At 40.7% G+C, this 18,492-nt stretch overlaps 1 protein-coding gene across 7 annotated transcripts in view; it reads right to left on the reverse strand.

Annotated features, from left to right (window-relative positions):
- Window positions 1-266: 266 nt before the first annotated feature.
- Window positions 267-18,492, reverse strand: part of entpd1 (ectonucleoside triphosphate diphosphohydrolase 1) — a 32,547-nt gene continuing 14,321 nt past the window's right edge. For 2 of the 7 annotated variants that reach the window (XM_066665470.1, XM_066665476.1), the window contains exons 2-10: window positions 7,084-7,211; window positions 6,546-6,663; window positions 6,188-6,338; window positions 4,334-4,493; window positions 3,254-3,463; window positions 2,912-3,163; window positions 2,169-2,276; window positions 1,945-2,082; window positions 267-1,455 (exon numbers count right to left, since the gene is read on the reverse strand). In XM_066665470.1, coding sequence (XP_066521567.1) covers window positions 1,246-1,455; window positions 1,945-2,082; window positions 2,169-2,276; window positions 2,912-3,163; window positions 3,254-3,463; window positions 4,334-4,493; window positions 6,188-6,338; window positions 6,546-6,663; window positions 7,084-7,211 — 1,475 coding nt within the window. In that variant the 3' untranslated portion in view covers window positions 267-1,245. Of the gene's footprint in view, window positions 1,456-1,944; window positions 2,083-2,168; window positions 2,277-2,911; window positions 3,164-3,253; window positions 3,464-4,333; window positions 4,494-6,187; window positions 6,339-6,545; window positions 6,664-7,083; window positions 7,212-11,655; window positions 11,664-17,866; window positions 17,916-17,965; window positions 17,989-18,170; window positions 18,190-18,492 lie in introns of those variants that run through there. The other 5 variants (XM_066665471.1, XM_066665472.1, XM_066665473.1 and 2 more) reach the window with 5 other exon arrangements.

Genomic DNA, 18,492 nt, shown 5'->3' on the forward strand with positions numbered 1-18,492 from the left:
AAGCATTATGCCCATGGGTTCATTAACTAAAATGACAGATATATTTCAATAGCAGTGGCAATGTACTCTTACTATATTCCTGTGGAATTGTGGCTAATGGTAAACCTTTGTAAGGAATGACATTTGTTTTATACTTTAACATGCTGAATACCTAACAATAAATTATTTAAAAGCACTTTGTTTTACAGACAATATTTGATGCATGTATTGTACATACTGTATATATAATGCATTTTCTTCATTATAATAGGCGTCCACAACCATGTAGAAAAAAAATCAATGGTCATTTATTGTTTACATTCAAACATAATACAAAAAAGACAAACACAAAAACATCAAATGTACATGTTTCTACAGTACCATAGTGTCACTGCCCAAAAACATGCATCTCTAAAATGGGAATTTGAGTGCGGAAGGCAGATAAAAATATATTAATATTAGGAAAGTTATGGTGGAATTATTTTATACAAATGTTTGTAGTATCTTGTTGATCCATTCATCATGTAATATTGCTATATTCAAATGAAAATGATATTTTCTAGACAGTGACACTACAGTTCTGTAGGCAGTTTAAATCAGTGGGCCACAAAAACAATTTCAGCAGACAACCAGTTTAAACATACATTATCCTGGGAAATTTTTTTTTGTTAAAATAAATTTTTGGGATAGAAATGTAACAGTGCACATACTTGTATTTCATTATTAACAAATGAATGCCCTCATGGAATTCTTTACTTAGACAAAACTACTATGAACAAACGGATTTGCATATGGCAGTAACACAGGGCTATAATATCTGGCTTTGTCCTTTCAGACAGTTGTATTGCTGAGAAATATTTTGTTATGCACAAGGTTCTTCAAGAGGACTAAAGGCACACAATCAGTGCATTTCCCTTTTAGCAGAAATCTACAATCTTCTATCAACTTACTCCTGAGATGTTTTGGAGGCAGCCTTAATTTCTGTCCCAACAAATAATCAGAATTATAGCTAATTTTACCATCAGTCTAATTTAATGTGTCTAGGTGCTCCATTGTCCCTCCACTTAAGCATGTTCCTCCATTAAAATAAATTCAATATCTCTTGAGTCTATGATTCCTTCAGATGAGGTATAATCTGTTTTCTGAAATGTAAGACTCTCTCAATAAAATGCTGAGTTTGTAATCCAGAAATGGTCATCTATCCTGTAGGCATCGTTCTTCAGAAACAAATGTGTGAGGATGGCCAGTGGACTAGCTTGCCCATATCTAAATGATTTCTTTCTGCGCTGAGCCAGTTGGTCTGCAGAAGTATCTGCAGGCAATAACACCAAGGACAGGAATCAGCAAACCGAGCAAGACCATGAGTGTGACGTAGCCTCCGTAAGGTAGGGGTGGAGTGTCTGGATCTTCTGCGGGAATCATGTTTGTCAGGTTCAGCATGTATCCCAGTGTCCAGCCAGCATCACTGTTTCCAATCTGCACAAACACATTAAGCCATTTATACAGTAAGCAAGGGCAAAATCTGTAGAGATTGAATAACACACACTTAGATTAATGGGCATGTGGTCATGAATATTCCAATTATTATAATTAGTATGTAAATTAATCAGTGAAGGTTTTAAGTTGTACTTACAGTTACACTACATAAAATAAAATGATTAAATAAGTCTTTTCTACAATTGAACACTGCACATTAGACCACTGAGTATGTTTGTTCTCAGTGATTATGTTTTGCAGAACTTTATAAATAACCATTTTTGTTGCATAGCAAATGATTGGCATGGAGAAAAATGCTGTTATCATCAGATACGACAACACAGACAGGCCTCTCCTGTCGGAAATAACTGTTACAATAAAATATTCAAATTCTGTTTAAGTAATCAAATATGTGAGTCACTGTATATTCAAACATTTACATGACATCTCAGTAATCATAAAACACATGTTTGCTGAAGGTGTGCATACCTTCTTAATAAATTCAATGTTCTTCCAGTTGACAGAAGTGAAGTCGTATCCATCTTCCAGCAAGGTCAGAATGTAGGTACCTGAGAAACAGTACTCGGAAAGATACTTCTCTTTCACGTCAAGATGATTTTGCTTTAGCTGCAAGTTGGATATGAGAGGACACATTAGCAAATGAGTATTAAATGTAGACTTGGATTATTCCAAGTGAATAGAAAAACTCTTACAGTATTCCATGGTGTGGCACAGTATTTTGCCAGCTCTTCCTTAGCTTCGTCCAAGGAGTAACTGGTTAGGTTCAAAAAGTCCATCACAAAGAAAAAAGCAGAAAAAGCCTAAAGACATAAAATGTATGTCAGTCACATTCAGTGATCAGTGCATTTCTCCATGAATTCCACAGATCTCACACACAACTGCAAGGTCACCAAGTCTCTAAAAGTTTGAAGACGCCCTTCATAAAATGAATTCAACTATTTTAGGGAAGCTTCACTTTAACATTTAAAATTGATTCTCTGCTTTTAACCCATGTTAACCCCTCCCCCTGCACATATATACATCATATATTACACCCCCCAGAATATGAACCCACTGCAAGAACAGGCATTCCACTGTAGATGCACAGCTTACAAAATATCTATAGAAAAGCCTGAAATTGAATGCAACACTCAGGAACTGTACATGAGCAAATGAGCCTCAAGTCACTATGCTCAATGCCAAGCACTGGCTAGAGGCAAACATCCTGAGCATATTGGGCTGTGGAGCAGTAGAACCTCCACTAAATATGGGCTTGTGAGCAGTGGAGCTCCGTCTGTTAGCTTTAGTTGGAATGTCTTTTATCATCAATTAATCTAGTGTAAACACAGTATAACAGAAGCTCTTAACCGTAATTTCTTTAGAAATAATGAGTGATTCAGAGTTCATAAAACATTTGGCCATATAATACCTTGTTTTTAATACTTTATTGCCTTACCCCAAATTTCCCTTCCACTGGGGGCTGGAAGACACCATTGAAGGAGCATGTGGAGTAACGACAGGAACTTTCATTAAAGACTTTTCTGACCACCTCATGGCATGCTGTCCAATTCCCTGTGCCGATATGCGTGAAGTATTTCTCAGGCAAATTCGAGCCTTTCACACAAGGGCTGTTAAACACACTCTGAAAGGTTTTGTTGACAATGTAGCCTGAATGGAAACAAGGGTCCTCCAGAGTAATGGTTTCTGCCTTAGAATTGAAAAGATAAAAAAGATGGAAATGTAAGATGCAACTACCATGGACAGCCTGAAAGAATGTCATTTTTATCAAATATCTCACCCCAGACACTGGTGGTATTTGTTTCTCTAAGGCAATCTTGAGGACCTGGTCCTTTCCATAGCAGAGGAAACTGTGAGTGTATACATTGTAATCCCTTCCATACAGCCTGAATCCAATAGCATTTTCTGGAGATTCAACACGCTTTTCAGAGACAAAGGTGATCTGAGTGGAGGCTCCACCAAGGTCCAGAGCTCCTAGCGTACCTGAGGCCTGCAACATACATAAAAACACACTTACTTTATTTCAAACACCCACACACTCCCAAAATAACTTACATTTTATCTTTTCATGAAGGTTAATATAAAGTTAATATAAATATGAATTTGACAATTACTATTGGTCCAAAAATCATGGAATTTTAATGGTGACACATGAGTATTTTTCCAACAGTTATATATCTATTACAAAAAAATGTTTTTCTCACTGGGGGGGGGGGGAATTCACAATATTCTCATGACCCCAAACATTAGCCAAGACATAACAAGCGTACTTTACATCTTGTTTGGATTAAACTCACAACTACAGTGGGTGACCAGGCCTGATTTTTCCCCCCACCCATTTTCAGAGGGTGACGCCACCAATCAGTGAGCTCCCACAGTGCTGCCTACCTATGGCTCTCTTAAATACACATGAAAGTTCTCATTTTGTCTTGTTGAGACAGAACAGAAATTTGACACACCACAGGTCATAATTTTGAAATAGCACCCTCATTTTAAAATACTGTACACATTATGAAATACCACAGTGTACAGTATTACAATTATACTGCCCAACAGTAATGTGTTTATGAAAATGTCCTTAAGTATTCAATATTCAAGTCAGTTTTTCTTTGAATTTATTCAATTATATTCTCATTATGCATCGATAAACATTAAATGCACGTTTCAATACAAGTATGTGACACAGTATGATGTTGTGCTGTTAATGAATACACTATGAATGCTTCTTTGTTTATATATAGTGACTGTAACACTTTACAAAGCTCACTCTTAAACAGTACAATCAGTCAAATGTAATGTTTTCCAGTGTTTCATTAAGTTAGTCTTGGTGAACAGGAATGGATGAAGATTTTCTTAATACCTTTCTAAAGTTATCACTCAGGTAGTTGACAGTGATCCATCCAAATGCTCCCTCTTCCTGTCCAGTAATAATTCGAGCTCCCTGATAGGAAAATGTGTAGGTCTGCAGGTATTTCTCCACAGACTCTAACACTTTGTCTGAAGCAGCATCATTCTCTTTCCTTCACAAAAAATGCATACTATAATTAGTGCAGTAGATCGTTAAAAAAGTGACCAATGTTGTTGCTTTGACTCTCAAGCGTAATAAAAGTAAAATGACACAATCCTCACAAACCCCAGAAAAGTTTAGAAACACTGTAAAATGTAAATAAACAGAAGTCTATATGCAAACAATTTAAACCTTGTATTTAATTTTTTTTTAATTTACAAAGACCGGAGAGCAAAGAGTAACACTACAGTCTTTTCATCTACAATGTGTTAAATGTGAGTCTTATTACATAAATGATAATAGGACAGAGCCATAATACACCATGGTACTTTTACTTTCGATACTTAAGTACATTTGAAGGTAAATACTTTGTACTTTTACTCAAGCGGAGATCTACACGAGGACTTTTTACCAGAGTAATTTTTTACCTTGAGTATCTGTACTTTTACTCAAGCACATGGTTTGCGTACCTTGTCTACTACTGGCAAACAGTAAAAAAAATTCAAGTATCATGCTTCTCAACCTAAAATAGTTAATACCTTGGGGATTTCATCGTCTACAGTACATAATCAATGTACAAGGTTCAGAGAATCTGAGGTAATCTCTATATGCAAGGACAAAGCCCAAAAGTATTGGCTGAATGTGATCTTCAGTCCCTCAGGTGGGAAAAGTGTCCTGTGATCTGACGAATCAAAATTTAACATTATTTTTGGACTAAAGAATATGGATCATCTAGCCTTGAGAAGTGAGATTGAGGCCGGAGGTTACAGGTTCAATTCCTGGGACTGGCAAGAAAAAATTAATTCATGGCTGAATTGCTCTTGAGCAAGGCACGTCACCCCCATACTGGTTGGTTGGTATGCCCCTGCTCCAGTTGTATGTGTTCACTGCCCCTGGTGTGTGTTAAGAATTGGTCTGAGACATGATGCAACACAGTGGTAAGAATACACCATCCCTGTATTTTGGAATGCGTTTCTGACATCAATTTTAAATGAGCAAATATTTAAAAATAAATGAATAAATAAAAATTCAGTTTCAACATCTGAAATGTTGTCTTTGTATTATTTTCAATTAAATATAAGGTTTCAATGATTTGCAGATCATCGGATTTTGTTAGTTCATCTATTTTTTTGCTCATATTTAAATTATTTAATTTTTTTCTTCTCCATTAAAATGATTTGTGGAGCCCAAATCTTAAATCATGCGGACACCAAAGGCAAGTGAAATGTTATATATTGTATCATAAATCAATACTGTAACTATTCTGACAGGACTTACGTCTACACCACAAGCATTTAGCCTGCATTAAGTCAGAATATAAATCAACTACTGACCAAACAGAAAACAGCTTGAGACTTTATCTAAAATGGGTGCTAATCCTAGATACATTGTTTGTCAGTGTGGCATGAGATATAAGTGATAGGGGATGTATCAAAAATGGCACACCACATTATGTTCTGAAGCTTTCAGTCTGTTTATACAGCTTCATTTTTGTTTTTTACACATTGTCACACGCTTGCACTTTGGACATGGAGCATGGTCTACACCTACAGTTCTGTTCATGATACTCTGTTGAAAAATTCTGTATTCTTATGACATTTTGAATAAAACAGAATACTTTATTAGCACCACTATTTATTAAATGAATACTTGCTTATTTATTTTACCTTACGTTATGATTTAAAATGACTGTTAAGCATCAATTACTTGAGTAGCCTCATGCCTGCTGTGGCTCCTAGGTATACAGGTGTCTCTCTGTGTCTGAAGTCAGGTATTGCCCTTTTAGCCTCATCCATGCATTTTTTCAGGGATTCACCAGCTTTCTGTGGTTCATCTGAGTAACCGGAGATGCCCTTTCCTGTTTTAAAAAAAAAAAAAAAAAAAAGTGCAAAGGAGGATTTTTTACTACAAAAAGTATAGGCATGTGCACTGGGTAAGAGTCAGCAGAAAGTTTATAATAAAATTGTAGCTTAACACTGACAGACTGGCATGCATAAATGTAATCACTGTAAAATTGTGGTTAGGTTTTCCTAATGGTACGTTTAAAGCATATGTGCTTATGTACCTTCCACATTGCATGACTCTGTCTGCTCAACCATGCCAGTGTTGTTCTCTTTCTCTGCAGGCCAACGGTAGATATAAACCGATGTATGTGAGGATCCTGCATCCAGAACTATCCCGTACTGCAGAGAAAAAAAATTACATACAACATAATGAAAAGAAGCATCTTGAGTTTGTACAGAGCTCACAAAAAACAGCATGACACATCACAACTATAAACTTGCTTGAACTGTCTAAACCTGTCATAGCAATTCCACCTAATTGACTTACTGTCTGGTATATAACTACTCTGCATAAAAGAGGGGTGTAAACATTTACTCTGGTGCGCACATGGAATTTTAATTGCTACATATATAGTAACAAAGTGTCAGCATGATTAAAAACCTACATCAGCAACTCACATCACCCAACAAGCAGAATGGGGGGCATTTTCTCAACAAATAGCAGACCTTATTAGACTTCATGTACATTCAAAATATTCTTTAATATAATAGGCTTCTGTACATAACCATTGTTTTGACATAACTTTTTAAAGACTTTACCTTGTACTTCTGATTTAGAATCTTGTTCTGTGCTACTGCAATGACGACCATAGAGATGATAACAATGGCAAACAGCCCAGTGATGCAGATAATCCTGGGCCTGTGCCATTGATTCTTGGCTTTCATCTCTAAAGTAAACATAGGGCAAGAAAGAGACTGAATTGTTAATGTTGAAATATTTTCTAAACTTAAAAACAGACTTAAGACAGTTTTAGATTTTGCATTCTGTAATGTTTCAAGGATACTCTGTTTTTTGTTACCACTCGGCTGGATTACTGAAACTCACTGTACATGGGAGTCAGTGGGTCCCCTCCTGCCCGGTTACAGACTGTACAAAATGCAGCATGGTTCTTAACGGGCACTTGGTCTTTTGTGAAAGTGTTAAAGTGCTATACAAAAACTTAGATTGGATACTCTATAGTTGTTGTTGTTATTTTTAAAGATAATAAAATGCTCCAGTGTGACTAACAGATTATCACAGCATCTAAATAGACAGACACCCTAATAAACATTAAACTACTTGTCATGTTGCAGAAATTCTCACCTTATACAAATCAGCAGATGAAATACACTATAAACTTCATGGAAATTCAAATATGGTTTGAGCAATCACAGTTTACACTCTCAGGTACTGCTGCTTTCCACTGTTTATACAAGGCAATGATCTGCTTTTGATCTAGTGTTTGATTTTGTTCCTTCAGTCAGAGTATACAATCTATCTATCTACTTGGATGGTAAACACTTAACACATACAAATGCTTTGAATATCAGTTAAAATTTAATGTTTTTTAAAAAATACAAAATACCACATACAAAACATACACATACCAAAATTTCATTTTTTTTAACTCCATCATACACACAAAACCAGCTTGTCAATATCTTCAAACTATGGCAACGCATGTATAAAAAATTAAGAAAACCATTCATTCATTGTCTGTAACTGCTTATCCAGTTCAGGGTCTCGGTGGGTCCGGAGCCTACCCGGAATCATTGGGCACAATGTGGGAACACACCCTGTAGGGAGCACAACTCCTTCACAGGGTGACACACATTCACTCACACCTATGGACACTTTTGGGTCACCACCGACTAACATGGGTTTTTTGTTTTTGGACAATGGGAGGAAACCAGAGCTCCGGAGGTAAACCCACACAGACACAAACTCCTCACAGATAGCGGGACTTGAATCCACAACCTCCGGGTCTCTGGAGCTTTGTGATTACGGCACTACCTGCTGCACCACCGTGCCGCCCTTGGTTAACTAAATAATATAGAATAAATGTTGCAAACTGCAAACCTGAAATGGGTTAAGCACAAAATATGTAATGATTACTAGGCACAAAACAAAAACTTTCTCCTTTTCTCTACACATATGAATGTATCACATCCTCTTGCTCTGGATGACTTTCTCTTTTCATTCATGGGTCCATAAACAGCCTAAATTCCATGATTCAAAATTTTCATGTTACACTTTTTCTCTGTGTATTTTTGTAAAAATAAATTGAACTTTAAAATTACTAAAAGTAATTTTAAAGTACGGATATATCTTTATGAGAGAGTAATTTATATATGAATGCTTCACAGTTTCGTCTCTTAGCACGGCCCTCTTGCAATAGCTAATTAGCAGCTGAGTTAAATTCTTGGAAATTTCTGACTAGTTGAAATGCATCTTTCCTCATACTGCTCTTCCACACATTCCGTGCAGCTCTTTTAATGTTCCTGCATTTTACTTTGCCGTTTGCTGTTGAAACTTCTCAGCAAGTGAAATAATTCCTCAGCTGGGTTCAGATCTGGGATTGAATTTAATAATAATAATAATAATAATGTTAGATTTATATAGTGCCTTTCTAATACCCAAGGTCGCTTTACACAAAGAGGAGGGGGAGAGGAAAAAAAATAAAATAAAAAAAATAAAGGAATACACTTATGCCTGCAGAGTGCAGAAGTACTGAGAGAAGAGATAGGGTCTTTAGCTGGATTTTAAAGGCAGAAAATGAAGAGCAGAGACAAAGACTTTGTGGTAATGAATTCCAGAGCTTGGGTGCCATCACGCTGAATGATCTACCACCAGCGGTAACCAATTTAAATTTTGGTACTGATAAAAGACTGCTCTCAGAGGACCTCAGTGATCTTGTAGTACAGTAGGAGTGTAAAAGTTCAGAAAGGTAGGCTGGCGCCAGACCATGCAGAGCTTTGCATGTGAGCAGGAGAAGTTTAAACTGAATACGGAGTGAGACAGGTAACCAGTGGAGCTGATGAAGAACAGGGGTGATATGAGCTGATTTTTTTTAGAATAAGAGAGGACCCGAGCAGAGGGTTCTGAACACACTGAAGGGAGTGCATGGTCGTGGAAGGAAGGCCAATGAAGAGAGAATTACAATAGTCTAAATGGGAGGAAATGAAAGCATGGACCAGAATTTCAGCGTCCTTAACAGAAAGCAGGGGACGAAGGCGAGCAATATTACGTAGATGGAAGAAGGATGTTTTGGTTAGGGCCTTAATATGGGTTTGAAGGACAGGGAGGAGTCAAGAAGTACACCAAAATTGCAAACAACTGGAGAGGTTTTTACAGCCACACCAAAGTTGTGTGATATCAGAAATGTTTGAAAGAGTGGACTTGGGGCCAGTGAGCAAGACTTCAGTTTCTGTGTTGAGTTTCAAAAAGTTGGCGTGCAACCAGTGTCTCAGATCCTGAACGCAGGAAATAAAGGCAGAGGGGGGCAGAGTGGAGGTATTTTTGGTGCTCACGTATATTTGTGTGTCATCTACATAATGATATTTAAGACCATGGCTGTGGATGATCTGACCAAGTGGCAGATGAATATATGATGTATAGTATAGTGCCTAGGACTGAACCTTGGGGAACACCTTGTGTAACAGTACAAGGGGAGGATCTGTGTGTACCAAGAGCAACAAAGTGAGATCTATTGGTAAAGTAAGCGATGAACCAGGAAAGTGCTGTGTCAGTTATGCCAATAGCTGAGAGACGAGAGATGAGTATGCTGTGATTAACAGTGTCGAATGCTGCACTCAAATCTAAGAGAAGGATACTGAGCGCACCAGAATCAGTAGCGAGTAGGATATTGTTTAAAACCCGCAAAAGGGCTGTCTCAGTACTGTGTTTTGTGCGGAAGCCAGACTGAAAAGGCTCAAAAAGATTATTGTCCATCAGGAATGACTCTAACTGAATGGCCACCACCCTTTCTAACAGTTTAGCTAAAAAGGGGAGGTTAGAAATAGGTCGGAAATTATCAAGGTTGTCTGTGTTCAGACCGGGTTTTTTGAGAATGGGTGTGATGGCAGATGTTTTAAGGCCTTTGGGGACATAACCTGAGGCAAGAGACATATTAATGAGATGGGAAATGGGGCTGGATATGATGGCGGAATATTTTTTAAGAAGTGGGGTAGGTGCAGCATCGAGGAGATGGGTACAAGCGTTGGAATTAACTATAAGCTCTGGATCAATGGGAGAGAAATTAGCCAGGGGTTTATGAGCTGGGCTCAAATGGAAACAATGCTCAGGTGAAGGAGATGGTAGATTTTAGCAATCTTGTCATTAAAAAAAATCTATGGAAAACTTCACATTGCTCAGCAGTGTTAAAGTTCTTGATTGTTTGTGGCTGAATGAGTTTACTAACAGTAGCGAAAAGTGTTTTGGGCTTGTTACCAGAATTATTAATAAGAGATGAAATGTGTGCAGAATGGGCAGATTTTAAAGCAGTATTATAAGAAATCATGTGGTCAGTATATGCCGTTAAGTGCACAGTAAGACCAGAATTCTTGAAGCGGTGCTCCAGACGCCTACCAGTGATTTTTAAAGCACGGAGTTCAGGAGTGAACCAAGGGGAGGAGTGACCAGCAGGGAGCTGTCTAGTCTTTAAGGGAGCCAATTGTATGTCATCGGGACAGGACAGCCGGGAAATAGAAGAGAGTGCAGAAGACTGAAGGGCGGAAAAAGATTGAGGTTCAATAGCTTTGATATTACGGAAGGAGACGGTAGATTTACTGCACTGGCGTGAAACAGATGTTAACAGATGCTTCAACAAGCTTGTGGTCAGAAACACCAACAACAGAGCCAGAGACAGAGGTAACAGATAGACCAGAAGAACAAATTAAATCCAATGTGTGGCCATGTGAGTGTGTGGGAAAATCAACATGTTGTGTCAAGCTAAAGCAGTCCAAAAGAAACTCAAATTCAGTTGTCAATGAACATATAGCATCAACATGGCTGTTAAAATCCCCTAGCATGACCAGAGCTGGACATGCAGAACTGGCCAAGGTGAGTATCTCACCGAGTTCTGTGAAGAAGTCAGAGGAGGTCTTTGGTGGGCAATAGATTAACAGAAACAGCACAGGGGTTGAGCTGACCAGTTTCAGAGCCATGTATTCAAATGATTTTACCTCATGAAACTCAGAGACATACATTAAGTGAATCATCAAGAATTACAGTAAGACCACCCCCCTTCCCCTGTGGCCTGGGCTTGGCTAAATATCTAAAACCACTAGGAGTCAACAAATTAAGGTGGAAATGATCACCAGGTTTTTGCCATGTCTCTGTGGAAAACGCACCAGACAACTCCCGCCATCCCGTCGTTTAGACAAAGTGGAAGTGAACTAACCTAGGTGCGCTCCCTTTTATCTTCCCCTAGAGATCGCATGCTCCCTACCTGGGTTCCACCCACTCTATAGTGGGTGTATCCCATAAGACCACTACTTGTCTTTAAAAGCTGCAAGAGTCCATGTTTTTCCTATAGGTATTAGGTACTTAGCCATACCACATTCACCCCCTCTTTCAAGGCTCACCGTCCCAGTGAAAATAAATCCACTAACCTAATGGTTATTGCCAAGGTCGAAAAGAAAAAGGAGCAGAATTTGATGTAACTGAGTTCAAGAACTGCAGCACGGGGAAGGTGGAGCGGATTTGAATGTTGTCCGGCCGTACTGCGAGAAGAGCGTCTAACCACTGGCGTAGGTTGCTCGACTTGCTTTTCTGGGCTACCACCCGCAGCAGCAACCAGAGACAAACTCTCACTGTCTGTAGACTCCTGATCACTTAAGACCTCACCCAAACTCTGCCCCAGAGGAGTCTCGACACCGGCTGTACCTTGACCCACGCCAGCCCTAGGTTTCACACAAACCACTACTCCAACAGGACCAGTCTCCTCCTCAAGCTCTTCATTGACCCTCTCCTGAGGTGACATAGCTACAGGTATCTGAGCCCCTTCTCCATCTGAGACTGGCTTCATCTCTGACCTATGGATGGTTTTACAGCACCCCTCTCTTCCTACTTGTCTGATCTTATACAATGTTCCCACTGTATCCAAGCATTCCAAAACTTCAAAGGTAGTTGAACTCCACACATCCTGAATCTTAGATCTACCTGGAAAGTGATTTCTGCAGCGAACCAAAGTACCGGTAGCCAGTATCTGTAGTACCGTATTGTATTCTCGCCTACGGTAGGCTGCCGCTGACTCTTAAATGCTCCCTTGTAGCATAAACTTCAGACAGATGTTTTCTATGCTGACCCACCCATTCGGAAGGATCTAGATTCCCTACCCCATCCTCCACCATGCTTCCCAACAACCGATCAATTGGTAACTGAGGTTTTTGTCCAAACAACAGCTCATAAGGGGAATAATGTGTGGACTGATGTATTGTAGTGTTATAAGCAAACAAAAGAGGTAAAAACTGAGGTCATTTGCATTTCTTCTCAGGTGGCAGTGTGCGAAGAAGATCATGCAATGTTCGATTAAAACGCTCACACTGTCCATTGCCTTCAGGATGATAGGGTGTAGTCCGGCTCTTCTCAATACCATAAATCCTACGAAGACATTTCAAAAGTTCCCCCTCAAAGTTACGCCCCTGATCAGAATTAATTCTTTTTGGTACGCCATACACAAAAAACACTTCTCTGTAAGGACTTGTGCCACAGTACTGGCTTTCTGGTTGGGCACTGCGTAGGCCTGGGTAAATTTTGAGAACACAGTGAGAACTAACACATTTTCCTGTCCATTACTTGCCTTCTGTAACACAGTGAAATCTATAGCAAGAATTTCCAGTGGCCTAGTGGCTAACAAACTACCCATGAAGGTCCGTACTTTGGGTTGCGTCGCTTTAGAGACTGTACACCGTGCACACTCTGTACACCATTTTTTTTAATGTCCCGCCACATCTTTGGCCAGTAACACCACTGTCTCATGAGATCTGTAGTGGTGGCCGTGATGGTCATGAAGAGCCATCAACACTTCAGTCCACAATGCCTTAGGTAAAATCAGCTGAAACACCGTATGTCTGGTTGGAGGCAACTGTACTGCTCTGTAGAAAACTCCTTTTCCACAATTCTTGGCCACTGCCTAACCAGTTCCCTAACCCCTTCTTTCTCACCCTTCAACTCTTTTGTCGTAGGTATCTGCCCTCTCCTCCAATAGCGCACAAACGCTGCCACAGTAGGGTCAGCAGTTTGCAAGACCTGCAGGTCTGCCAGGCTACATGATGGAATAGCATCCACTGCCGAGTATAAGGCCACCTGGGGCCCTAATGTTGTCCTATTTATAGCCAAAGAAACGTCAGAGGGAACCGTAATCCCCCCTACACCTACTGAAGGCTGATTATCAGTGGTAGGCAACCGAGAAAGGGCGTCAGCATTACCATTAACAGTACCAGGCCGATACTTGATCTCATAATTAAACAGTGCCAACTGAGATGCCCAACGCTGCTCCACCACACCTAACTTCGCAGATTGCAGATAGCTTAAGGAATTGTCAGTGTACACAGTAAACTTAGCACCTAGCAAATACTCCCTGAACTTCTCTGTCAAGGCCCATTTAAGGGCTAACAGTTCAAGCTTCATTGCACTGCAATTCGACATTACGCTCACTAGGACACAATCCTCGCCAAATGCAATAGGACATCGCTGTCCCCCCTGGTCTTGGGACAGCACTGCTCCCAACCCTGCATGGCTAGCATCAATCTCCACCACAAAAGGGCTTGTAAAATCAGCATATGCTAATACAGGTGCACTCACCAGACGATCTTTTAGGGTCTGAAAGCCTACCTCACATGCCTCATCCCAGTGTGAAGTTACTGTGCCAAGCAACCTTGGCTTGGGCTGTCTCTTGGAGCCCTGAAGAGCTCCCACCAGTCTATGAAGGGGTGCAGCCAACTTGGCAAAGCCCTCCACAAAACGCCTATAGTAGGAGGCAAACCCTAAAAAGGATCTCAACTCTTTAACAGACGTGGGACGTTTCCAATCAGCAACCACTCGAATTTTCTCTGGGTAAGTCTCAACTCCTGACGCTGATATTACATGTCCCAGATAATTAACCCTAGTTGAAAAAAAATTACATTTTTTCAATTTGAGCTTCAAATTGTGTTTTTTAAAACAGCCCAGCACCATATCTAGTCGCTGAAGATGTTGTCGGAAATCTTGTGAAAAGATAACAAATGTCATCTAAATACAACAAGAGCGTGTGAAAGCTCTGGTCTCCAAATATTCGCTCCATCAGGCGTTGGAAAGTACTAGGATTACATAGACCGAATGGCATCCGATTAAACTCGAACAATCCAAAAGGTGTACAAAAAGCAGTCTTTTCCCTATCCTCCTCTACTACAGGTACCTGATTATACCCACTCACCAAGTCTAAAGTGCTAAACCACTTAGATGCTCTGAGAGGGGCTAAGGACTCTTCTATTCTGGGCAAAGGAAAGGCATCTTTGCGAGTCTTGGCATTGAGTTGGCGGTAGTCGAGACATAGGCGAATTGACCCATCCTTTTTCTGCACCATTACTATTGGGGAAGCATAAGGGCTAGAACTAGGACGTACCACTTGGTTTTCTACAAGCTCTTGAATGTGAGCTGTCACCAAGTCATATTGTGAAGGAGGTAGGCGCCGATATCTCAGTTCTCACTGGAACTGAATCCAGTAAGGGGATTGTATGCTGAACCAATGTAGTGCAACCCAGATCTCCCTCATATTCAGTAAAAACACTCTGATACTCTCTCAGCAATACTTGAGCCTCTTCCTGTTCTTGAGCAGAAAAGGATGGCCAGGCAAGTTGAGAGAAGTCAATGCCAGAATCATATTCTGCTTGGATAGACTGGACAGTAGCTAGCAAATAGCCATTTGCAAAAGACACAGGCTCTAGCAATCCAGCTGAGACCACAGAACCGTAGCCATCATGGTATGAGGCTGAAATAAGCGTCATGGCACCTGCCGGCACCCGAACTGCAGGACCCTGTCAGACCCAAACCAAACCAACCCTACCATCTTGCTCAATACGCTTTAACTTTTGACATTCAACAAAAGCTTGCTGCCAGACTTTACCTGCCTGCTGGATATCTGGAACCTTAAAAAGAGCCTGCCCATGTTGTAAAAACAATTCCTTATAGCATGGCCCAATAATGTTCATGCCTACCAGACCTGGAATTTCCCTTTTGGAAAGATTTGTGGGCTTCCGGGACATTCTTGGTGACTAAAATACCCATTTTCGGTAAAACTTTGCCCAAAAGATGAACATCAACCTCCACATATCCCACATAACGTATATCTAAGCCATTTGCAGCCTTTAACTGAAGCCATGAGCAGGACTGTAAAGATGATTGAAATCGCTGGGATAAATGTTCTTCAAAAAATTCTTGAGTTATAGTACTCACCATGGAGCCAGTGTCCAACCAGCAGGTTATTGTCACACCCCCAACAATAATCTCTACTGTGGGGCACTTCCCAATCAACTGTGTAACATTAGATAGGTTCGAGCCCACAACCCCCCCCTCCTGACATTTGGGCTGTATAAGTACAACCAGAATGAGCCCAGGCTCGAATGCTAGAGGACTCACCTTCCTCTACCCAACGAAGTGCTTCACTACGGATTGCAAAAAAAGAGAGGTTAGGGTCGGACTTGACGTCGTAGCTCCCGCCTCAAGACAACATCCCTAACGTGTTCAATAAACTGATCACGTAACATGTCTGGGCTAGAAAAACTAGAAGGGTCTCGACGCTTAACTACTTCCATTAAAGACAGTAGAGCATGAGAATAAGCTTTTAGAGACTCCCCTTCACGCTGTCACTGCTGAAAGAACTGATTCTGTAAACTAATACAAGACTGAGCACAGCCATAAACGCTGGTAAGAATGCTAAAAATTCTCTGGATCATTCCTTTCACCTATTGGACGGAATTTAACCTCTGTACGAGCTTCACCATCTAATAGGTCAAATACAGTCAAGGCATGTTCTGAGCGAGAATCAGGACGTAATGCCAAAAACCTGCACACCTCTTCTATCCAATCTTCAACGGCAAGAGAATTACTAGACACCTCTCCTGAAAACCTAGGACATTTCCTTTCTCTCGGCACATATATCAATCTCTCAATTACGCCACTAGCAGTGACTGGATCCTCCGGAGCATCACCTTGAATGGAAGGCTGTGCAGATGAACTTTCTCCTGCTGGAGTAGCAACTGCCCTCTGTGTCATCTCTTCTCTAAGCCTAGTATTTTCTACACGAAGCTGCTGCATCAAATCAGTAAGAGCCCTCAACTGCTCTGCCACATCAGCCATTTTAATAATTAAGGAAGAAAAAATAATAATAATATATATATATATATATATATATATATATATATATATATATATATATATATATATACTATCCACAAATCAAAAGAGCAATAATTATACTTGTTCCAATCTTGTCCAGCAGAATCACTGAAATATTACAATGGTCCGGATGATGATTTCAGCAGCAGTATCCCACTGCTGACCACGGTCTTCTCTCCACCCCTATACCATACACACTGAGCCACTGTAATAAAATTATCACTTACATCCAATTAGATACACGGTGAAATTGACATACGGCACAACTAATTGTTATCCTGCAGACTACGCCAAATGTGCCAGGGTCGGCTCTTCTGGGGTACGTCATGATGGGTGGTGGACCACACCCCAGACGCCCAAGGCTAACACTGTACACAACCACGGTATTCAATAAATCGACTACGCCACCCCTATATTATGGGAAAGGGGACCCCTTGCTAGGCCACTCAACCGAATGAGTGTGAGGGCCAGACAATAACACACGTGTATCACTTAGGATGCCAAGTCTCAATACAAAATTTTATTTCAGTTAATTAAAACATGCACTAAATACTGTAGATACTCTTAAAAGGCTGTATGGGGTTTAAGCTGATATACATATAGACAAGTAACATATCATAGACCAATAGAATGTGGCCAAGGAAGTGCCCAACCCACAGAGCCCTTTGGATTGCACACTAGTCATGCAGTCAATAACACTACCACACAAAACCAATATCATACCACGGTCACCAAAAGCAAGATGACAGCACCACAGTAAACCACCTCCAAAAAGAGCACCACCAGAGCACCTGGGGTGACCCACCCCTTGACCACAAAACAAAGAAAGAAAACTAAAAACAACAAGAAGCGCCTTCCTGGGTGCAACTACATAAAAACAGCCTATGATATGTTATCACAAAACGTTACAGCTAACAGCATTAAGGCCTAAACCCCAAAACAGTATTAATAAAATCTTTTAATGTGTAAAACGGTAACAAGTGGCTCAGCTAAAACAATGTCCACATATGTAAAGAAAAACACAAAACACAGGGGAGAAAAGAACAATGTCCCGCAGCACTTCTGGCTGCAGCCCCACTCCGAGTAAAAAGACACTGCTGTTGTCAATATGATTGATATACCAACGTTCTGTAGACACAAAATGTATCAGTAGGCGGCAGTCAAGCAACACGAACGCCTCCGAACCTTGATTCAGCTACCTGCGCTTCCCTAGTTCTCAAGCGATTGGCTCCAGGCACCCGCACCCGCACCCGCACAGTTCTCCTAGTAGCGGCCGCAACGCACCAGACAACTCCCGCCGTCCCGTCGCTTAGACAAAGTCTAAGTGAACTAACCTAGGTGCGCTCCCTTTTATCTTCCCCTAGGGATCACATGCTCCCTACCTGGGTTCCACCCACTCTATAGTGGGTGTATCCTTATAAGACCGCTACTTGTCTTAAAAAGCTGCAAGAGTCCATGTTTTTCCTATACCGAACTATTAGGCACTTACCCATACCACAGAGCAGTTCATCGATGGCAGTGGGGTGGCTCGTGGGAAAGACCAGAGAACGTTAGCGTTGATCCCTCGAGAGCTGTACGGAGATGCGAAGCGCTGATTCCGCCCACTAGACCATATGACAGGAATAGCAGAGTCCGAAGAACGATGCGCCGTAAGTCGAGGTCTGGAGGAGCGATTAATGTAGCGTGGGCGCCGGGTTATTCCAAGTGACTGACATAATTTGTACGTGGAACTGTCAAGCCGAGAATGAAAGCAAAAAGTGTGGAGTTGGGCTGGCGTGTACCCGAACGCCATGATCAATGTAGAGGGTGCG

Source organism: Hoplias malabaricus, chromosome 3, assembly GCF_029633855.1.
Source record: "Hoplias malabaricus isolate fHopMal1 chromosome 3, fHopMal1.hap1, whole genome shotgun sequence".
Taxonomy (NCBI): Eukaryota; Metazoa; Chordata; class Actinopteri; order Characiformes; family Erythrinidae; genus Hoplias; species Hoplias malabaricus.